Here is a 24757-nt window from a genome sequence, read left to right on the forward strand (position 1 = left end):
TCAGCCCGTCCTCTTGAAGTACAGTTATTGAATCTCAGGATAAGATGCCCGAAACACCCTCAATCCCATGTGCAGTAATATTGTGGCGGACTAATAAGTGTTGAAACAAGATGAAATAAGAGAAATATTGAAGTTATGTAGTAAAAGATGACAGTGGTGAACTGCATGAGGACTTTGTGACAACAGTAATGATTCCATTACTGTAAAAAAAAAAAAAAAACACCCCAAGAAATGCAGTGAACACTGGACAATCAGCCTCATTTCACATGCAGCCAAAGTGATGTTAAGAATAATTAATAAAAGAGAAAGGACCGACCATCATAATGGAAGAAGTAAAGTCTGCCATTGCTGCAATGAAAAATGGCAAAGCAGTAGGTACAGATACAATACTGGGAGAAATACTAAAATGCTTGAACCACAATGGAATAAGAGAAATATTGAGGTTATGTAATAAAATATATGACAGTGGTGAATGGCCTGAGGACTTTTTGACAACAGTAATGATTCCATTACCGAAAAAACAAGGAACCAAGAAATGCAGCGAGCACAGGACAATCAGCCTCATTTCACATGCAGCCAAAGTGATGTTAAGAATAGTTAGTAAGGGATTTGAAAAAGTAATGGAGGAGAATCTTGGTGAGGAGCAGTTTGGCTTTAGATGGAATACGGGCACCAGAGATGCAATAGGGCTCCTACGAATCTTGGGAGAAAGGTTTATTGAAAAAGGAAGAGACCTATATATGTGCTTCATCGATCTAGAAAAGGCATTTGACAATGTGGCTTGGGACAAGCTGGCGACTATAATGAGGGAAAAGAGAGTGGACTGGAAAACCAGAAGACTTGTAAACTCATTATATCTTAATCAAAAAGCCTCATTTAAAGTGAGAGGAGAAAGTACAAACTGTATCAGACTAGGAAAAGGAGTAAGACACGGATGCTGTCTATCACCTACCCTTTTCAACCTCTACTTGGAAAATATGATTGACCAATGCTCATTAGATGACAAAGGAGTAGAAATTGGAAGAAGAAGAGTAGGGTGTTTGAGGTATGCTCATGACATAGTCCTTCTCATCACAGGGAAAAAAGAATTACATGATTTAGTGGACACCATTGAAGCTAATGGAAAAAAATTATGGAATGAAAATTAACACAAAGAAAACAAAAGAATTGGCACTAGGAGAAAATAAAGAAATAAAAATTATGCTAAATGGAGAAATATTAGAACAAGTGCAAAATTTTAAGTATCTTGGAAGCAGGATAGACACAGACTCGAAGTGCAGTGCAGAAATTAAAACCAGAATAGCAATGACAAAAGAGGCATTTTATAAGAAAAGGAGAATTTTCTGCAGCAGTCTGGAAGTAGAACTCAGGAAAAGACTCATGAAGTGTCTTTTATGGAGTGTTCTGTATGGCACTGAAATATGGACTTCGGGGAAGAAAGACAGAGAGAGAGGCTGGAGGCTTTTGAAATGTGGTCATGGTGGAGGATGGAAAGAATAAGTTGGATGGACAGAGTAAAAAATTTAAGAGGTACTGAGAAGACTGGGAGAGAAAAGACAGTTACTAGATGTAATAAAAAGACGAAAAAGAAATTGGATTGGGCATATATTAAAAAGAGTGACGAACTGATAAAAACAGTTTTAGAAGGTTATGTAGAAGGGAAAAAACTGACAACCCCCCCCCCCCCCCCCCACACACACACACACACACACACACACACACACACACACACACACACACACACACACACACACACGCGCCTCCAGTACTGAACTGGTGATACCTTGATGTCTTAAAATGTGACCTATCAAGTGATTCCTTCTTTAGTCAAGTTATGCCCCAAATTGCTTTTCCCCCAATTCTTCTCATTATTTTGTCACTCGTTACATGATCTATTCATCTTTAGCACTCTTCTTTAACATCACATTTCAAAATATGCTATTCCCTTTCTTTTTTTCCTAAAAAGTTGCTTACCATCCATATTTCAGTTCCAGACAAATGCCTTCAGAAAAGACTTCCTTACACTTAAATTTACATTGGATGTTCACAAATTTCTCTTCTTCATAAAAACTGTACTTGCCACTGTCATTCTTTGTTTTATTGTCTCTACTTCATGCATCATCAGTTATTGTACTGCCCAATTAGCAAACCTCATCTACTGCTTTTAGCATCTCATTCCCTAATCTTACTGTCTCAGTGTTACCTGATGTAATTAGATTATATTCCATTATCCTTGTTTTGGTTTTGTTAATATTGCTCTTGTATTCACCTTTCAAGACACTGCCCATTCTATTCTATTGTGCTTCGAAGTTCTTTCTTTGTTGTTACTGTCAGAATTGCGATGCCATCAGCAAACCTAATAGTTTCCCCCCCTCCCCTCCTCCCCCCCTTCTCACTGAACTATAATTCCTTCCCAAATTTTTCTGACTTCCTTAACTGGTTGCTCATTGTGCAGATTGAACAACATTGGGGATAGGCTACAAGCCCTATCTCACTCCCTTTTCAATCACTGCTTTCCTTTCAAGCCTCTTGGTGCTTGTAACTGCCATTTGGTTTTTGTACAAATTGTAAATAACCTTTTGCTCCCTATGTTTTACCCCTTCTACCTTCAGAATTTGTAAGAGTGTATTCCAGTCACAATTGTCAAAAGCATTTCTCTAAATCTACAAATGCTACAAATGTAGGTTTGTAACTGTTTAAACTATCTTCTAAGAGAAGTTGAAGGTTCAGTATTGCCTCATGTGTTCAAAGATTTCTCTGGAACCTAAACTGATCTTTCACGAAATTGGCTTCATCTGGTTTTTCTGTTTTCTGTAAATAATTTGTATCAGTATTTTGCCACCATTAGTTATTAAACTGATAGTTCAGTATTATTCACACCTGTTAGTACCTGCTTTCTTTGAAAATGTAATCATTACATTCTTCTTGAAGTCAGAGGCTTTTCCCATTTCATATATCTTGCTCACCAGGTGGAATGGTTTGTCGTGGCTGGCTCTATAAGTTTACATTCCTGTCTAGCCATTCTTCCTTAGCAATTCTGCAATTTTTATCAGTCTCATTTCTTAGACATCCGTTTCTCTTTTTCCTGCTTTGTGTCCTGCATTTTCATATTTTCTGCTTTCATCAGTTAAATTCAGTATCTCCTGTTGTATCCATCCTCTGCTGTCTCCACTATTTCATCTCTCAAAGCTACCCAATTGTATTCTACTGTATTTCTGTCCCTGATTTCAGTCAGTTGTTTCCTAATGCTCCCATTGAAACCCTCAACAACATCTGGTTCTTTCATTTTATCCAGGTCCAATCTCCGTAATTCCCTACCTTTTTGCAAATTCTGCAGTTTTAATCTAACAGTGGAAGATCCAGGATAGAATGTAACAACATTATGAAAAGGATAGTTGCTACCCACCATATGTCAGAGATGTTGAGTCGCAGAAAGGCACAACAGAAAGACTGTCGGAAAGTTAGCATTCAGCCAACAAGGCCTTTGTCAAAAATAGACCACAAACATATGCGCGCGCGCGCGCACACACACACACACACACACACACACACACACACACACACACACACACACACACACACACAGAGGCTCTGTTTTTGATAGTTTCACAACCAATACATTCTGTTCAGAGTCCACATCTGCCCCTGGAAATTTCTTACAGTTCACACTCTGGTTCTGAAATCTGTCGTACTATTATATAACCAATCTGAAACTTCCAGCGTCTCCAGGTCTCTTCAACATTTACAACCTTTCTTCATGGTTCTTCAACCAAGTGTTAGCTATGATTAAATTACGTTCTATGAGATGAATTCCTCTTTAACTCCTTGCTACCCATTTCCCATTTTAAATTTTCTAACCTACCTACTAAATTACGGGATCTGAAATTCTGCACTCCAGTCCATAGAATGCCAATTTTTGTTTTCCCTGATATTGATATTGTACTGAGTAGTACCCACCCAGAGATCCAAATTGGAACTATTTTATATCCAAAATAATTTACCCAAGAGTAGTGAAAATTTATTTATAACTGCCCTGTAGAATATAAGGGCAGGCCAGTGCTCAGTTAATGGAAAAGTGTTACCAGTTACTAGCTGACAGACAAAATCACAGAATAATTCAGATCTAGTAAATGAATGGACGCTCAAACTAACTATCCTCCTTGCTAGTAGTGGTGAACTTCCCTCACAAAAAGTCACCTCCATTTCTGTTAGAATATATACCCAGAAATACATTGAGTGAAGAATTTCACCAAAGAAATGTTTGCAGGTGAAAGTGTCACTGATTCAGAGAAACCAGGATTGCCTGTAATGTCAAACAGAGAGTAGTGAAGCATATCACATTTGATTTGACATCATTTGTATAGTCTGTCAGTGAACTGAAGATTGAGCAAGGGAATCTCCATTCTCTATACATGGCTATGTCACAAGGAGCAACTACAGGTAGTTTCACCTAGTTATACTCACCCTGCTACAGTGTGCTTTGTAATGCAGTTTGAATGCAATGTGCAGACCTCTGTAGGAAGTATTTATTTTACACTAAATGCTTTACCACTATATGGAATAAAGAAAGTAATAACTATTAGAGCTAAAGGAGTATTATCAGACACAGTGGTACAAATAATGTAGAGCTCCAGCTTTGTATCAAAAGGAGATGGAGCTTTGCAGGCAGCCATTACCATGCATGTGATGTACCTGTTAGGTATAAAACTAATTCAGTTTTCATCTGCTCAGATTTGATTCATTCAATGCCTTAAAAGCATTACACTCATACATATGACCCACAACTGTATAATGTGACAAATGACATTTACAACAGTTTATAGTTCATTCCGCATGGAGAGCTGCATCAAACCAGTCTCAGGACTGAAGACCACAACAACAACAACATAGTTCATTCCTGTTCAGACTCTGTAATGCTCCTGTGTAGCATCTTTTGCTGTGAACAGTGCACATTTTAGGTAGTGTGTAATACTGGTGGTTGCTTCAGCATATTTATTTCTCTTAAAAACATTTGCATGCATTTTGTGTAACTCACCTGTTCAGGGGGCTGATCTTGAATTGCAGATACCATATTGTTCTGTAAGTCTGAACATTTACATGCATTAGTCTATGTTGAATGTCCTCTTCTGTCTTTAATATTTACATGTTTCCTTTATAGTATTGCAGTTTTGATAAAAATGCAGTAATTTCTTTCACACTTTTTGTATACTGTCTCTTTATTTTACTCTTTCCTTATGGCCAGCACTTTATGCATTTACATGCTATCCAGTGCCTCTGGAATTAATTTTCATCAGCTTAGCAACTATCTGGCATGTAGGGGAATTAAGTTAATGGGAAACAGGTTATTAGGGTGACATCTTGTATGCTATGGGTGTTTAACTGCCACTATATGTCTTCCCTGTGCTGGCACAAAGCTACTAGCTACATTCACCTTCTTTCTCAGATTTTCATCCATCTTATTTTTTTTTCTTTTTTTTTTCTTTATGAAATAGACCGGCTGCTGGGTTGTAGACCGACCAAAAGAAAAACCAAAATTTGTTTTCTGCCATTCACATGACATTTTGCATGAAGAATTATAAAATATCTTCAGTGATGAAAGAATCATATAGTGGCTGTAAAAGTAAACAGCTACTGTGAAGTGTGCTACTCTAGGAGCGAGAGTATAAGTAATGCAGAAACATTTTAGTAAATGGAATTTTAAATGAAAAATTTTTTCCCTGCCTTTAATGCCTACCGTACAGTGAGCTGTATGTAATATGGTGCACATGGATCAGAAGATGAATATATACTGAAATAAAGTAAGTTTATGATGACTACAGTGGATAAATGTTGGGTTTTCTCACTCCAGAATGTAAACCATAGAATGCAAAACAAGTGAAATTGTAGTCAGAATGTGCATTTACATGATGGATGAGGATTTCATAATATAACAAACTGTGAGCTTTTGTCATGGTTTGTTAATGACACTTGAAATATAAAAAGGCTGACTAGCAGTTCATGCAGTTGTAAATTGTCTTTCTTACATTTTGGCAGTTATATTGCTGCAGTAGCTATTTTTCTTCGCTGGTGTGTTTTCTTTCTCAATGTTCAAATGGTTTCACTGTCAAAGACAGCTGACAGATCTCTCTGTCAAGTGACACACATTTCTGTTTTGTCTTCATTCTGAATTAGCTCTGAATTACAAGATCTAGGTGGTAATTTTGATTGCAGATTTATTTAAAATTAATTTGGATAATGTTTAAATTGTAGTGCAGAATTAGTTTTTGGTGCACTTCTGATGCCCGTTAAATAAAAAGAATTGTCCATTTTTTAAAAATAATGTACAAATTGTAAAGTCGTATTAATGCTCAGACATGTGCCATATAATATTATTTGCCAGATTTGAATTTCATTTGGAAGTGTCAAACAAGTCTTCAATTTTAGTATGAGAAATAACCTGGTAACAAACTACATGAAGATATGAAATGTTGTCAGCAAATTCTATTGCAGTCAGGTTGTGATTTAGCTAGTCTTTCTCTTCTGCCGAATAAATAAACTCTTTTCTAAATTGCTACATATGTTTTCTGAGCTGCATGTTTACAAAAACTGTTAAGCACATAATACTGCATGGATGATGTTTGAAATCCCAGGCATCAGCTAAAGACATTACTTTTTCTGTCATCTATATGTTCTCCAACAGGTCATTGTGTCACAAGTCACATCTGAATCTCTGAAAGAGTGAAAGCAGTGTTCTGTGGTGTATTTATGAGTGTGTGTGTCTGGGACTGTAATGGAGGAGCACTGTGAATAAATTAGTATGTCTGAACTTTAACAAGATGATGACCCTGCTATTAGCCAATCAAACATGTGGCTTCAGATTAGATGGAGGAATTGTTCCCCACCATGTGGCCTGCTGTGTAGGAACTGCAAAGTTGTCTGGTTGACAGGCTGAGAAGCTTGAATAACATTGTACTGAAACATATACATTAACTTGTAGTGCTTTTGTAAATGACTGCTTGGCTATAATGAATGTTCAGATATTTAGTTTTTGGTGTAAAATTTACTGGTAGAAAAAAAGCTAGGACTGCAGTTTAGTTTTTTCTAACTGTTTTACAAACAAATATTTAAATCTGTCATCCTGTTCTTTTCCTTGTAAAGGAATTATGCTGCAGCCAGTAACACTCCACAGAGGTGATTATTCTTCAACCAGTTCCATTTCATATCTTCTATAAATACTAGGTTCCTTCCATTGAAAATGTGTATGATAACCTGATTGATATGTCATTATTAAGTGAGAATTAGTATTTACTATCTTTTTATTTCCAGTAAATGGTGTTCTGTGTTACTGTGATGGAGACTGCCCAGATAATGCAAATGGTACATGCATTGGCTATCCTGGAGGACAATGTTTTGCAGCAATTGAAGAAGCCCCCATGAAGGATGGAACTTGGGAACTTATTCATACTTATGGCTGCTTAGCACCAGAGGGAGTTCTGATGCAGGTAATTATCTACGTGGTTTTGCCAATTTACCTTGCTTTAGTGTTATTGTCTCTACAGAAACAGAAAATATACCATAGATATCCTGTAGGCCACATGCGTATTGATGTAATGGCATGAAACCTTTCTTGTTATTAGAAATGCTCGTTCATCTTGTGTGCAAACATTTTATTTATTTATTTAGTTATGGCTTTTTGACATGCTGAAAAAAATACATAGTGCAGAGCATAATATTTAGAATATAAAACCTCACAAAAAAACTTCTAGAGCATTTCTGTAATCTATAGACTTTGGAGTTGCCAGCAGGAAGTCTTCTGATCTGCCTTTGTATGATCTTTTGAGGCATTCTTCTGTGATGTATCTGATGATCTGTAGCTGCTGTATTGCGTTCTAATTCTGTTTAGTATTGACCATGTTTTCTGTGGCAAGGCAAGGGGATGTGGGTGATACAAGCATATTATTATTATTATTATTATTATTATTATTATTAGTCCAGTCAATTCTTGAGTCCATGCTTTAGTAAAGTTGAACTCAGCTTCCACAGTGAGCCTTCCTGTTATTGCTAGTGGTCACCTATAGTGGACTCAGTTATGGTTTGTGTCATGGAGATCTTGATGGATTAATAGATTTTTGTTATCCATGATCATTTTGTACTTGTTCCTGAGAACCTTAATGCATCATAGTTGGGGCCGGAAAGAGGAGGGGAGGGGGCGTAGTACTGGCAGCCATTCTGTAGGTGTTGATTTGAGAAGATCAGCAATCATTCTTCTTGTGTTATTTAGTCAGACATCTATTGTTTGTACATATGAGCTGTAAAGTCTTCCTGGGGTACCATATTCAGTGGTTGATAAGGCTGTTATTTTCAAGTATTCTTATGGTAAATGGTTGTCTATTATCAATGAAAGAACAAGGAAATGGGAAGGAAGAAGCAAACTGAGAGGTGGGTAAATTGTACTTTGCATTCATATAGAGTAATGGATGTAAGGATGTTCCTGTAATGAGCTGTCATAGTCAGTCAGTCTCTCTCTCTCTCTCTCTCTCTCTCTCTCTCTCTCTTTCTCTCGCTATCTATTGCATTGTAAATTAACTTCTAAGATACATACTTTAGTAACTGTGTAACAATAATGTTTTTAATAAATATGGTACTTTCCTGTTCTTTGCAGTGTAAAGGAAATCTGGTCCCACATAAAATAGCAAGATCAATCTTGTGTTGTAATGATACGGATTACTGCAACAAGAATCTTGAACCAAAAATAGAAAACAGAGTTACAACACCAAAACCAGGATTTGGATATGATGAGAGCATACCTTATATTGCTCTCATTGTGTCAATAACAATCTGCCTCATAATTTTTCTAGTAATCATCGCATGTGTGTATCTGAGGTAGGTCAGTTACCACTAGCTGGTCTGAAAACCAAATAAATAGAGATTACAAACACCTGTCACTTAATTATTTTCTCTCTGTCTTGATAGATGTTCACTGTTTTAGTTTTAGGATTTGTTATGTATTTTGCTGCTATTTTATTTGAATTCTGTTTGTGAAGGCACTTTCTTCTGGTAACATGGCCCAGTGGACACCAGGCTGATTCCTAATATGATAATGAAAAAGCTGTATAGCCTTTTGTTTCCAGTCAATATAGTAGGACCTTGATAATCCAGCAGACTCATGCCTCTGTGCTGCATTATCAAATATGATGATGGGTTACCAAGGCCATTTTTAAATACTTAGTTTAAAAAAAGGGTTATTAGAAAAACCTGTAGTTTTAACAGACAAAAACAAGTAATGTTATTTATTAAACACAAGAGGGGAGATTACAGTATAAAAAAATTGGCCATCTATGAGTAGGACTTGCACTCACAGGGTTTTTACAAACTTAACTATATAAGAGGTTCATTTCAAAAGTTCAGCACTTTGTAAGGTACAATTGAAGAAAATAATTATTTTACAGAATACCTTCCCAGGCCTTCAATAGAATCTCATTGCATATGACAGCTTCCCATTGTTTTGAGAACTTTTGTTTTCCAGACAGGGCACTATCAAAATGTTTTCCATGGAGTTGTTATTTCAATTAGGAAAACAGTTCAGAGTCTGGCGAGATCATATCAGGACTGTGTGTTGGATGGAGAAGTATTTCCCCATCCATATTTGTCAAATATTTCTCTCACTGGTAGGGCAATATGCAGTCTTGCATTATCATGCAAAATGAGAACACCAGCTGCAAGCATGAGGCCTTCTTTGATGAATTTTCAGGTACAAAACATTTTGCAGAAACATGCTTGTTACACATGTTGCCTGGAACACATTATTTCTAGCTGTGACCCCATTCATGTCATACGCAAATATCATCATCAGTTTCACCATTGGCTGTTGGCAGCAGAATTTTTTCAGGCGTGGAGAATTGGAACTTTTCCATTGTGATGACTGAGACTTCAGTTCTGACTCAAAATCTTGTATGCAGGGTTCATGGAGTGCAACACTCCTTTACAGAAACTGTTCTTCTTTTCAGTAATGTTGAAGCTGTTCTTCTGCAATTCTTTTGTGATCTGCTTTCTCCTCTGTACTCAGCTCATGTGGAACCCATCTGGCAGCATCTTTCCTCATCTTTAACTTTTCTGTTACTATTCTGTAAACTGAAGTGACAGATATTCTGGTTTTGTATGCAATTTGCTCACGTTTTTGTCAATCCTCTCTCAAAATCTCATTAACAATAACCTGAAAGGTGTAGTCTATTGCAGTTGATGGTCTTCCACTTCTTGGGTTGTCCTCAGTGCTAACCCAACCTTCACAGAAACAAGTAGCCCATTGTGATATTGTGTGTACTAAAATCCTTCACACTGTTCCGAAACACCTCTGTCAATGCATTGGAAGTTTCTTGGATTCTTTCCATGTAGCAATTTGATTTTGATGTAGGGATTCTCTTAACATGTAATCCAGTCTAACTCAGATTCAGCTTCCACTTTAAAACTGATTTACTGACCACGCAGTGACACAAACCAGCACACACACTTTTATGACTGTCACACCTAAAGTCTCACTCACAACTGACATGACTTTCTACTTGGTGACATCACCGTAATGGTCACACGTGCACAGTGTGCAGGGCTTTTGAAATGGCTCATATATGTAGACAGTATGCCAATTCAGGGAAATGAGAATCTTGACAATTTTTGCCTGTTATCTACATTGATACTGATAAGATATTGGTCCAGGGAATTCAAAGTCTTTGGAAAATGTTTTAATTGTAAGTTTGAAATCAGATAACAAATGACAAAAGAAATATGTTTTTCATGTGATATAAACGGCCCAGTCACATTAATGTGACCACTGCCTGTGGTTGATGTCAACATGCAATAACCACTCAAAGACTGAAAATGGAAGCATTGCCACTGGATATAAAGCATGTCAGGTGTGGAGGGGCAGGGGGCGGGGGGGGGGGGGGTGCAGTGCAGTCATTGTCATAATATACAATAGGAGCAATTTATCTGATGTCCAAAAGGGCATGATCATTGGTTTCGGGCCAAGCCTTTTTGAAACAGCTTAGTTTTTAAACTGTCGGTTTGCTGCCATGATTAAAGTATACTGTGTATGACAAAATGGTGCTCTCTACAACAAGCATTGAAGCAAATGTCATGCACCACATCCATAAATAATAGATGAACAGCAGCGGTGGAGATGGATGTGGGTGAATAGTCCTTAAACTGTTGAACAGCTGACCAGCCAGATGAACCAAGGGGCATCTCTTCAGGACTGCTCAGCGAATGTTGCTGCATATGATTCTCCACAGCTGACGACTGTTTCATGTACCCATGCTGACTGCTGTTCATCATTGACGAAGGCTGGAATATGCATGCCAATGTCACTACTGGACATCCACTGAGTGGCACCAGGTGGCCTTTTCAGGCTAATCACATTCTATGGTCAATCTGACAGATGGCCTATGGTGTATATGACATAAAAATGCCTGAAAGCAAACACCCTGCAACAATTGCCAGAAGGGTCCAGGCTGGAGGAGGAGGAGGGGGGGGGGCATTTGGTTCTGAAGAATGTTTTCGTGGTACTCTGGAAGGCACAATTGGATCAACACAAGTATGCATCTGTTTTTGCAGACCACTTCCATACCTACATTTGGTTTGTTATTCCTCAGCACAGTGGCATCTACCAGCTGGACAAAGCAATGTGTAACACAGCTTGCAGAGTGAGAGCATGGTTTTAAAAGCACCAGATTGAGTTTACTGTACTCCTCTGGCCACCATGTTTCCCAGACTTAAACCCAATGAAGAATCTGTGGGACGACCTCGATCAGGCTGTTCGTGCCATGTTTCCTCAGCTGAGAAGTTTGCCATGGTACTAGAGTTGGTATGGCTCCACATCCCCCATCAGTTCATTCCAGGACCTCATTCATTGACACTCTTCCTGCATCTCTCGCAGTGCTACGTGCTGCAAAAGGTGGATATTTAGGATTCTGACAGGTGATCACATTAATGTGACTGCACAGTGTCATTATAATTAAGAATTTTCTGCTTTTTTCCTTTACTCATATTGCAAACCCTTGCTTCTTTTTGCCAAATTTCACAAGTCTAGGTCAGCCATATCTTTTGATTCCTTTGACTTAGAAGATTTTTTTTTTTTTTTTTATTTTTTTTTTATTTTTTTTTTTTTTTATTCCCCCCCCCCCCCCCCCCTCCCCCCCCCACCGACAAGGGACCTTAGATCCCAGTTTCTGACAAATTTTGTATAGTCTCAGTTTCTGACAAATTTTGTGCACTAGTTACAAAATAAAATCAGCACCATTGATTTGTAAGTAACAAGCAGTAGTTAATCAAAATGTTGCCAATTAAATGGTGCAATGTAATTAGAATCTCTGTCTTTGGAATGCACAGGTATATGGAATATGTTGGAGTCATCTCTGTCACTGATTGTTTTCTTGTGAGCCCTCTGAAACATTGCGGAAGTGCTAACTTGTTTCTTGGATCATAACTTTAGCTCTAACGAATGAAAAATAATTGATCCTTTCGTACACATGGCATAGTTAATCACTGGTGGTTAGAGTGGGCTTGGCACAGCAGCTTTGGGTGTCGACCTCAACCCATCATATAACACAGTCTTGTAAACATCTCTAGGGTAATTCCTCCATATTGTCATGGCTCTGTAGAGGCTATTGTTCTCACCTGCAGCCATTTGCATGTAGCCACTGAAAACTGGCAACAGCACTATTAGCTGTCAGAGGTAGTCTTACATCGACTCGACTGTAGCACAAAGCTAACAGTGGAACTGGCTTTATATTGGCGAAAATATAATTGCTCATTAAGGCAGACAATTGTTACTGACAAAGTACCAAGCTGAACAGTTCAAATATTTCTCAAAGGCATCAACTGCTCATCTGTACTGCCAACAGTGCCAAGCTAAAAATCTAGGAAAATTTCTGATGCCTGCCAGACTGTCAGGCCTCTGGATTACAAATGCTGGACCACCGCAGTCTTACTGTATTTTAAAACAATTAATTTTTAGCAATTTTAATTTGTATTTTTTGTATCGGGGATGGCATAGCTCTCTCACCTGGCTGCACACCACCACGATCACGGCATGCTATCTGAGCACAAGGAGGGGGAAGAGGGGGAAACTGGAAATGTGCCCTGTTTAGATGGCAACGCAGTCACATTGCACACTACTTGATTTCATATTTGTCAACAACAGAGATCACAAATCAAAGAAATTTTCAGTAAAATTTAATTATTTCTGGCACTTTAGAGGCATAATATAATGGTTATCTGCCACAAACTGTTGGCATTCAGATAGATAAAGACAGTTTCACAGATTTTCACACTTGGGTTCCTGAGTAATCATGGCTTACCGAGTTCCGTAATTGAAAGAAGCCTTCAAAACCGTAAGTTACTCGAACTATTTAATCATATTTGCGGCCTCATTATGGGTATGTGGAAACTCTTCCGAAGGAAAACAGCTTTGATCACTTGGGCAGTTTTACAATAAAAGAATTTCTTTTAAATGGGAATTACATTACAGCTCAAGCAGTTCTACCTGCACATGCACAGGGGCACTTTGAACTGCAATGTCAAGCAGTCTCGAAAACAGCTCAGAAAAGATAGGCAGTGTCCTCAAAACGTTTAGAAATCTGTCCTTGTAATTCTTTAAAGGCCACAATGAACTCTTCAAAAATTGCATTATTATTATTATTATTATTATTATCATTTTAATGTCAGTGAACTTAGGGGAGTGGACAGTGTTTTTCATCAGAATTTGTCACTTCCACAATGCAATTTTTGTTTAAACTCATCCCCATCAGATCAGAGATAAGTTGTTCTCACCTTGTGATACCTTAATGTGGGTAGTATACAGTAAAGTCCACTCAAAATGCGAGAACTGCAGACCCTTCTGGATGTTGTAATTTTCATTCCTGGTCTCCTTTTTCCTTCATAAAATCAACGATAGAGTGTTTTAAATGGAAAAATTGTTCCTGGCATGTCCCTTGAGTTACCCAATGTACTTTACTGTACAGTATAGTGTCTCCATACTCTTTTTTTTTTTCAGTTCCATCGAAAACTGTTGCAACTGGAAGTGTAATATTTTGTGAGACTTCAGAAAATTTAATATTGATTGCACCAATTTCATCATGTGCTTCAAGCCTGCAAATTAGCTCAAAGTGCTTTTTAATGCACAGAAAATCAAATCTCTGTCTGTCGATCATTATCTTTTCTTGCTCTTTCATTGTCAGTGATATCTTTACGTTCTTCATTCATGTTGTTTTAATGTTGTTCCCTATCAAATTTGTGGTACATGTTGACTATATGACTGCATAATACATATTGAGAATTCTCATCCTTCTCTTGTGTCATTTCCATTCATTTTTAAATGTTTGTAACGATGATCACTAGACTGCCTCTCTCTGTGCAAACAACCCTAAATGAAATGTCATGCTGTACCGAATACTTCCAAGGAGGACCCACCAGAGCTGAGACAAACAGAAGTTCAGCCCATGTGCTTGCTGCACAGCAAGCTCATGAACAGTTTAGCATGTCTTAGCTTAACCTGTATTATATGCTGTTTTGATAATATGACTTTGAAATTTCAGTAACAGTGGTTGCATAAGTTAGTATATATTGTAACTGTTAATGACAATTTTTTTTTGTCACCATCCTTTATTTGCAGCTATTGCTGCCAATTATGAATCAAATTTAACTTCAAGACTAGAGCCAATGTCTTTTTCTGTTTCTCTCCAAATGAGCTTGTTATTTTGAATTAATGACATTGCCCTTAAGAAAGTCGGAACTTTAATCTTTGGTACAACACCTGCAATTTTTACTGCCAGTCAGACTAATATTTCTGCTGTAAATGGAGAGAGAGTATTTATACTTCATTGCATTCTCACACCAAACAAAGACTTCATAACTGCTTTTGAAAGTACCATACTGGAAATTGTTCCATTCACTGACAGACTTAAAAACTCTCAGAATACTTGAATATGCAGGAATACTCCTATTGATACTTCTTGTTTGTCTCAAGTTAATGAACTTTGCCACTTCCAGACTGAAATGTGTGTGCCATTGTGGTATACATGGGAGTTTTATATCCACTTACATGATACACCTGACACACAAAGATAAAATCCTTATTTTGACATTGGGACATTTGTATTACAGTGTTAGTACTGCTAGGTCAGAAATTATATCAACTTGCACATCTTAATTTGTAAATTTAGAATGTAGTTAAAAATACAAAGTTCTTAGCGTTTCCATAAACGCTCAAACAGTTTTTCAGTTTTTCTAGTTTGTCAAATTATACGGCAGTGTGTGGCTTTGTTAGATAGGTTTGTCAAACGTAGACTGTTTGACATGTTAAAGAGGAATTTTGATTGATGGTACATTTGACAAGATGGCAGACGTTGTTCATAAATTTTACTGCTAAGATTTAGCAAGAAAGAGCTCGTCTCATTGTCTTGAGAGTTTCTACAATTATGGAAACTGCGCTAAAGGATAGAAATAAGAGCACTGACAATAACCAAAATGATAGAGCTGTTTCATCTTCCCCAGCCATATATTACACATGAAGGCATTGAAGAAAATCAGTATTGCACACACATCACATGAGATAAAATTTAAAAAAAGCAGAGCTATCTTTTTTTCATGGGCAGTGGATATATATCCACATTGTGTATTTTAATAAAATTTGATTAGAGGACTGAATAGAAAAGAATAGATTGTCACATAACAGTGTGTTCATCAGTGTGTGTGTGTGAAATTACTCTAACAAGTTATTAGAAGTTTGAGTGTCTGTCTGGAGAAAGTTTGTTATCATCAGGTTCTGAGTTAATATTTCCTTCAGCAGATTTTCATGCATTTATTAATCTTTTAATTTCAATGATAACCCAGGCCAACATCTTGTTTACTTTTTCTTCATTGTACACAGTGCTAAAGTCAAAGCAAGAAATGCTTTGCCTGCATTGTAGCCATTCCCACTAGAGTCATAATGCTTTGCAACATGATGACAGCAGCTTCAAATGTGAGGTTAAATTTGACAAACTTGGTGTGTACGTATGTGCACTTTTTCGACAAACCTATGTGGATAGCAAATGGGGAATTCGACGAACGAGTTTGATCGCTACTAGTACCCGCAAATAGTTATGTTGCACCAGTTTTAAAGAATATATTTTGCTGAAGGGTATAAAATAACACCCTTAGCATGAGCTCTATTGAAATATATTCATTCATTTCCATTCTTTTGTGTGAGAAATGATTCATTATCAATTAAAGTTGTGTGCGCTCACAAGAGTTGTGCACCAGTAACGACAACTTGTTTAAAGTATAGATTGTGTTTGTGGTGAGAACTCTGGAGTATTATTATTATTACTGCTACTACTACTACTACTCCTACTCCTACTCCTACTCCTACTACTTCTCTTGGACTTCTGACTTTGTGTGGATAAATGAAGGATGTAGACTAACTCATAAGTTTCTTTGTCTCTAGGTACAAAAAGCGTGAAGATAGACGGCTTTATATGGAACACAGTTGTGATCCATATCTAACAAATAGTGGTACACTACAGGAGCTAATAGACCAGAGCTCTGGTTCAGGATCTGGTCTTCCTTTGCTGGTAAGTGTTCTTAACAGCTAAGCAGACTAACATAGGAAAGCAATAATATTCTTTAAGGATACTGGGATAATTGTTCAAACATTTGTAAAAGGGCAACGTGGTTGGGGAGTGTAGCACTTAGTTATTTTAACTTGAGAGCTAGTCAGGCTGAAACAATCTGTTCTATTAATCCTTCAGTTTCAAATTTTACAACCTTACAACGAGTTGGTGTTCGGAATCATGTGAGAGATTCAACAATCCAGTGTCTCCATAGTGAAACCAGTGCTGTACACCAGAAATTGATCGAGCTTGACTGTCGATAAGTCATTGCGTAGACCTTGGAATTGTTGAGGGTGGAGGAGAAATGGAAGACGCAAGCAATTTTATTATGAAACAGAAATCTGAATAACTATGGTGACTTATGGGACATTCCACCTTTCTGTCAATCTGATCAGTACCAGTCGGCTGATAATATTGATATTTAAAATGCACCATATATGATATACAATTAGCCAACAATTTAAATATTGCATGAGAAACGCAACTGATCAGGTAAAATCAAACAATGGAAACTCCAGGTTGGTATGTAACAATATTATGAAAAAGATAGATGCTACTCACTAGTGGAGGTGAAGCCGGACTCTGTGTGTGTGTGTGTGTGTGTGTGTGTGTGTGTGTGTGTGTGTGTGTGTGCGCGTGTGCGCGTGCGTGTGCGCGTGCGTGTGGTTTTTTTTTGCCGAAGGCCTTGTTCGCCGAAAGCTTACTTTTACAACAGTCTTTTTGTTGTGCCTGTCTTTGACTCAGCATCTTTGCTATATGGTGAGTAGTAACTATCGTTTCCACATTAACTGGTCAGAATAAAAACTTAAAACAAATAAAATTCTGGCAAGATTGTTATTACGTGTTACAGCAGAAAACATAATTAAAGTCATTATCATAAAGCCGGTGATACTGTGCATACCATTTCACACAAACACAACCGCCTAGTGGCATTGATAAAAACACAGATTCAGTTGTCACCACAGGTTAATGATGACAAACCACTTCGATAGTAGAGTTAGTAAGCCATGTAAAGCATGTGTTACCTTGTACCTGTTAATATTAAGGGTTACTGTGAATTAAGGCACACCATAGTGATGCTCACTGAGATACATCCCAGCTGGATCCTTAACCTAGTGTGTTCATTTGATGTTTCTTAGTTTTAATGAGATATAGCCTCACTTGCAATGAAGGCAATAGCTGTGTATCATACTTACAACAATTGGGTGATAACCCACTTAGGCTAAACGGCTTTAGCCATAACTTAATCTAGGTTTTTGATTTATACTGGGGACTTGACCCTCGTATAACTAGACGGACATTAGCCTGATCAACAGTGCCAGTACAACATAAGTGTACAGCAAAGGCCTTGCTAGTAGCCAGTGCACTAATACTGATTTATCACTGATAGAACTGTAACAACTCCTAGTGTAGGATTTTGCTGCTGGCAGCTCAGGATACCCACTGAGCAAGCGGATGAACTACCAACAACTATTGTACGTTGTTCCTTAGAACAAATTTTCAACTCTATAACAGTGATTGACACATAATGCCAAACACATGATGACAATCCTCAGACAAGACACTGTTCAATATATAGCAACAACCTAACCCCAATACGCACCACTATGTGCACTAGGCACAGCCAACTGGATCAAGAAGAGTTAAGAAAACACTGCCAGCCAACTTAATGCTCGCTTGGACATTTCTTTCATAAACCACACTCTTCAGACAATCCAACAGGGACACACATGACTGAGTGACCATTTCACCCACCTTGTGACAGTCATTTTAATTAAGACTTTTGATTACAGTTGCTTGACACAGTAAACAGCACCACAAAGAAGGCTGGTCAATTCCTCCTATATGACATGCAGAATTCATTCCCCATCAATAAACTCATTATGCAAATCAAATCATGTAATCACTGATGTAGGGAATCAGTACTTGATGTTGATAAGATTTCCAAACCTGAACAGCCAAGAAACAACTGACAGTACTCGATACCAAACTCGCCTCAAAACCATTCACAGGTGAATTTGTTAGTGCCTGCAGGGGGAAGCAAACACTAAACTAAAACTAGTAGGATACTACTGATACTAGCTGGTGCTTCCACAATGTGTGTGTTACCAAGCCATGTGACAACTGGGAGAAACAACTCCAAATCACTTCTTCAGGAGAACACTGAATAGTATGTAACTCATTTGTCACCCATCTAATGGATTGACAGGAACCTGTTGCATAAACATCTACGTACATCACTTCTTGCCTCAGTGATTCAAGAAGGAAAACACCTGTCACCACAACCACTAGAGGATGCTCGTACTGCTAGTGTGTTCCAGCCGCACTTCACGAGAGGAAAGATAGCAGTTTCTTTGGTCTCAAAACAAGCTGCTAGGGAGTGCCACTTTAATAAAAGGTGCTGGGTGCAGTAGGCCGTGGTATTTTAAAATGCTTGAAAATGAGGACCACTTGGCTCACATTGTGTATGGCATATGCTTCATCTACATCTACATCATTACTCTGCAGTTCACATTTAAGTGCTTGGCAGAGGGTTCATCGAACCACAATCATACTCTCTCTCTACCATTCTCCCCAACAGCGCGCGGGAAAAACGAACACCTAAACCTTTCTGTTCGAGCTCTGACTTCTCTTATTTTATTTTGTTGATCATTTCTACCTATGTAGGTTGGGCTCGACAAAATATTTTCGCATTCGGAAGAGAAAGTGGGTGACTGAAATTTCGTAAATAGATCTCGCCGCGATGAGAAACGTCTTTGCTTTAATGACGTCCATCCCAACTTGCGTATCATGTTTGCCGCACTCTCTCCCCTATTACGCGATAATACAAAACGAGCTGCCCTTTTTTGCACCCTTTCGATGTCCTCCGTCAATCCCACCTGGTAAGGATCCCACACCGCGCAGCAATATTCTAACAGAGAACAAACGAGTGTAGTGTAAACTGTCTCTTTAGTGGACTTGTTGCATCTTCTAAGTGTCCTGCCAATGAAACGCAACCTTTGGCTCGCCTTCCCCACAATATTATCTTTGTGGTCTTTCCAACTGAAGTTGTTCGTAATTTTAACACCCAGGTACTTACTTAAATTGACAGCCTTGAGAATTGCACTATTTATCGAGTAATTGAATTCCAACGGATTTCTTTTGGAACTCATGTGGATCACCTCACACTTTTCATTATTTAGCGTCAACTGCCACCTTCCACACCATACAGCAATCTTTTCTAAATCGCTTTGCAACTGATACTGGTCTTCGGATGACCTTACTAGACGGTAAATTACAGCATCATCTGCGAACAACCTAAGAGCACTGCTCAGATTGTCACCCAGGTCATTCATATAGATCAGGAAGAGCAGAGGTCCCAGGACGCTTCCCTGGGGAACACCTGATATCACTTCAGTTTTACTCCATGATTTGCCGTCTATTACTACGAACTGGGACCTTCCTGACAGGAAATCATGAATCCAGTCGCACAACTGAGACGATACCCCATAGGCCTGCAGCTTGATTAGAAGTCGCTTGTGAGGAACGGTGTCAAAAGCTTTCCGGAAGTCTAGAAATACGGAATCAACTTGAGATCCCCTGTCGATAGCGGCCATTACTTCGTGCGAATAAAGAGCTAGCTGCGTTGCACAAGAACAATGTTTTCTGAAATCATGCTGATTACGTATCAATAGATCGTTCCCTTCGATGTGATTCATAATGTTTGAATATAGTATATGCTCCAAAACCCTACTGCAAACCGACGTCAATGATATAGGTCTGTAGTTCGATGGATTACACCTACTACCCTTCTTAAACACTGGTGCGAAAAATAATGCATTTATAAACACTTAGCTTTTCATTTTAAAGCCACCCTCACTTTTGAATTTGCCACTGACAGTGAATGATTTGTGTGTGCTAACATACCAGTATCTAGTATTGAAAAAAAGTCAATCCTTATTTAGATGCGCAAATGCATGGTTACAATGTTTCTGAAAGGGCTCAGGTTACACTGGAGAGGATAACGTGTCTAGTTGCAAAATACAATAACAGGGTGTCTATGACCCAGGACAACTGGGAGATCTGGGAAAAACCCAGGAATTTTTTCATCTGTGTGAAAACCGGGAAAAACCCGGAACTTTTTTGAATTCCAGAAATTTTTCATTGTTTTTGTTCTCAGTTAAATTTTTGTAATTTTGGCTGGTAAGAACCAATACTCTAACAAAGGATACTACTGTATCCTGCTACTGCGGAATAATACTGCAGCAATGAAACATGAATGAGAGAAAAAACTAAAATAAAACTTAAATTGCAAAGGAAATGTGCCATATACAGCAACAAAACACAGTGCTAAGACAAGTGTCTGCCAACAGCAAAATGTGTTAAAGGCTTCGTAACAACAGATTGCCTCTGATGAGCATGACGTCACAACTGTTAACATTAGATTTGTTTTAGCAGTTACAAGTGGGATCATGCACATGCACAGTTGAGTAATATCTTCTCCCGCTTCTGGCTACAGAAATGTTGCTGTTGGCTGTGTAAGCAGTCACAGCAAAAGAAAGGGGGAGGGGGGGCAGCTAGGTCCTACCGGGAAAAATTTTACTGGCGTGCCCAAGCTGTCAGATTGCGCAGCAGCCCTGGATCTAGGAGGGGGGGATGCAAATTCATGTTCTCGAGGAAAAAACCTTGTTTCACAAAGCGCCTAGCATCCAGCGCATGTTCGTCTATCGATTATTCGTATGACTTCGAAACGTGTCCGTGTTCGTTTTTGAACATTGTTGAACACATTCCAAGTTGATTCCTGAATGAATCATAAGTTGATTTGTAAATGCGTGCATAGTGTACGTGATGTCTCTGTCAGTGGAATCCTCGTCACATCTAGAGATGAATTTTCCTGCAGACAAAAGGGGCTATACGAGCTGAGCAGAGTATAGCCGAACGAAAGAAAGACAACCACTGTCTGATTATGTGGTTGATTGGGTTTGCTAATGATGAGCGTTGTTATGATTACCAGCGAAATCCATAGATTCAGGCTACCAGAGTGCTAATAAATGACTAACAGGAATAACAGGTAAGAAAGATTACATATTACCTTCTCGGTGTATCCAAGAAAAGGAAATTTTGACAGAAAATTTTTGGCCAAATCGTTATACTAGCAAGGGCCAGTTGTACAGTCTCCGGCTAGCAGCCGCTTAAAGGTCTATTCTGGAAGTAGCGCGGAAAACGTGTTGTACGAACACATAATAATGCCTAACCAGAGAATAATCGCGGGATAACTAAACTGGTGATTCTGGCAGAGTTAGTGAAGTTAACCGGCAAATAAGCATTGACATTGGCAGGAATAGATACAGAATTAGTGATGGAGAAGAAACCCCATGAACCATGGACCTTGCCGTTGGTGGGGAGGCTTGCGTGCCTCAGTGATAGAGATAGCCGTACCGTAGGTACAACCACAACGGAGGGGTATCTGTTGAGAGGCCAGACAAACGTGTGGTTCCTGAAGAGGGGCAGCAGCCTTTGCAAGGGCAACAGTCTGGATGATTGACTGATCTGGCCTTGTAACAATAACCAAAACGGCCTTGCTGTGCTGGTACTGCGAACGGCTGAAAGCAAGGGGAAACTACGGCTGTAATTTTTCCCGAGGGCATGCAGCTTTACTGTATGATTAAATGATGATGGCGTCCTCTTGGGTAAAATATTCCGGAGGTAAAATAGTCCCCCATTCGGATCTCCGGGCGGGGACTACTCAAGAGGATGTCGTTATCAGGAGAAAGAAAACTGGCGTTCTACAGATCGGAGCGTGGAATGTCAGATCGCTTAATCGGGCAGGTAGGTTCGAAAATTTAAAAAGGGAAATGGATAGGTTAAAGTTAGATATAGTGGGAATTAGTGAAGTTCGGTGGCAGGAGGAACAAGACTTTTGGTCAGGTGAATACAGGGTTATAAATACAAAGTCAAATAGGGGTAACACAGGAGTAGGTTTAATAATGAATAGGAAAATAGGAATGCGGGTAAGCTACTACAAACAGCATAGTGAACGCATTATTGTGGCCAAGATAGATACGAAGCCCACACCTACAACAGTAGTACAAGTTTATATGCCAACTAGCTCTGCAGATGACGAAGAAATTGAAGAAATGTATGATGAAATAAAAGAAGTTATTCAGATAGTGAAGGGAGACGAAAATTTAATAGTCATGGGTGACTGGAATTCGAGTGTAGGAAAAGGGAGAGAAGGAAACGTAGTAGGTGAATATGGATTGGGGCTAAGAAATGAAAGAGGAAGCCGCCTGATAGAATTTTGCGCAGAACACAACTTAATCATAGCTAACACTTGGTTTAAGAATCATATAGAAGGTTGTATACATGGAAGAACCCTGGAGATACTAAAAGGTATCAGATAGATTATATAATGGTAAGACAGAGATTTAGGAACCAGGTTTTAAATTGTAAGACATTTCCAGAGGCAGATGTGGACTCCAACCACAATCTATTGGTTATGACCTGTAGATTAAAACTGAAGAAACTGCAAAAAGGTGGGAATTTAAGGAGATGGGACCTGGATAAACTGAAAGAACCAGAGGTTGTACAGAGTTTCAGGGAGAGCATAAAGGAACAATTGAAAGGAATGGGGGAAAGAAATGCAGTAGAAGAAGAATGGGTAGCTCTGAGGGATTAAGTAGTGAAGGCAGCAGACGATCAAGTAGGTTAAAAGAAGAGGGTTAGTAGAAATCCTTGGGTAACAGAAGAAATATTGAATTTAATTGATGAAAGGAGAAAATATAAAAATGCAGTAAATGAAGCAGGCAAAAAGGAATACAAACGTCTCAAAAATGAGATCGACAGGAAGTGCAAAATGGCTAAGCAGGGATGGCTAGAGGACAAATGTAAGGATGTAGAGGCTTATCTCACTAGGGGTAAGATAGATACTGCCTACAGGAAAATTAAAGAGACCTTTGGAGAAAAGAGAACCACATGTATGAACATCAGATGGAAACCCAGTTCTAAGCAAAGAAGGGAAAGCAGAAAGGTGGAAGGAGTATATAGAGGGTCTATACAAGGGCGATGCACTTGAGGACAATATTATGGAAATGGAAGAGGATGTCGATGAAGATGAAATGGGAGATACGATACTGCGTGAAGAGTTTGACAGAGCACTGAAGGACCTGAGTCGAAACAAGGCCCCCGGAGTAGACAACATTCCATTGGAACTACTGACGGCCTTCGGAGAGCCAGTCCTGACAAAACTCTACCATCTGGTGAGCAAGATGTATGAAACAGGCGAAATACCCTCAGACTTCAAGAAGAATATAATAATTGCAATCCCAAAGAAAGCAGGTGTTGACAGATGTGAAAATTACCGAACAATCAGTTTAATAAGTCACAGCTGCAAAGTACTAACACGAATTCTTTACAGACGAATGGAAAAACTAGTAGAAGCCAACCTCGGGGAAGATCAGTTTGGATTCCGTAGAAATACTGGAACACGTGAGGCAATACTGACCTTACGACTTATCTTAGAAGAAAGATTAAGGAAAGGCAAACCTATGTTTCTAGCATTTGTAGACTTAGAGAAAGCTTTTGACAATGTTGACTGGAATACTCTCTTTCAAATTCTAAAGGTGGCAGGGGTAAAATACAGGGAGCGAAAGGCTATTTACAACTTGTACAGAAACCAGATGGCAGTTATAAGAGTTGAGGGACATGAAAGGGAAGCAGTGGTTGGGAAGGGAGTAAGACAGGGTTGTAGCCTCTCCCCGATGTTATTCAATCTCTATATTGAGCAAGCAGTAAAGGAAACAAAAGAAAAATTTGGAGTAGGTATTAAAATCCATGGAGAAGAAATAAAAACTTTGAGGTTCGCCGATGACATTGTAATTGTGTCAGAGACAGCAAAGGACTTGGAAGAGCAGTTGAACGGAATGGATGGTGTCTTGAAGGGAGGATATAAGATGAACATCAACAAAAGCAAAACGAGGATAATGGAATGTAGTCGAGTTAAGTCGGGTGATGCTGAGGGTATTAGATTAGGAAATGAGACACTTAGAGTAGTAAAGGAGTTTTGCTATTTGGGGAGCAAAATAACTGATGATGGACGAAGTAGAGAGGATATAAAATGTAGACTGGCAATGGCAAGGAAAGTGTTTCTGAAG

At 38.7% G+C, this 24757-nt stretch overlaps 1 protein-coding gene across 1 annotated transcript in view; it reads left to right on the plus strand.

Moving 5' to 3' along the window:
- LOC124777311 (bone morphogenetic protein receptor type-1B) overlaps positions 1-24757 on the plus strand; it is a 188811-nt gene that overhangs the window by 125835 nt on the left and 38219 nt on the right. Inside the window, exons 2-4 of the mRNA XM_047252665.1 lie at positions 7306-7481; positions 8642-8862; positions 16460-16586. Of these exons, the coding sequence (XP_047108621.1) occupies positions 7306-7481; positions 8642-8862; positions 16460-16586 (524 nt within the window). The remainder of the gene's footprint in view (positions 1-7305; positions 7482-8641; positions 8863-16459; positions 16587-24757) is intronic.

This window comes from Schistocerca piceifrons, chromosome 2 (genome assembly GCF_021461385.2).
Source record: "Schistocerca piceifrons isolate TAMUIC-IGC-003096 chromosome 2, iqSchPice1.1, whole genome shotgun sequence".
In the NCBI taxonomy this organism is placed as follows: Eukaryota; Metazoa; Arthropoda; class Insecta; order Orthoptera; family Acrididae; genus Schistocerca; species Schistocerca piceifrons.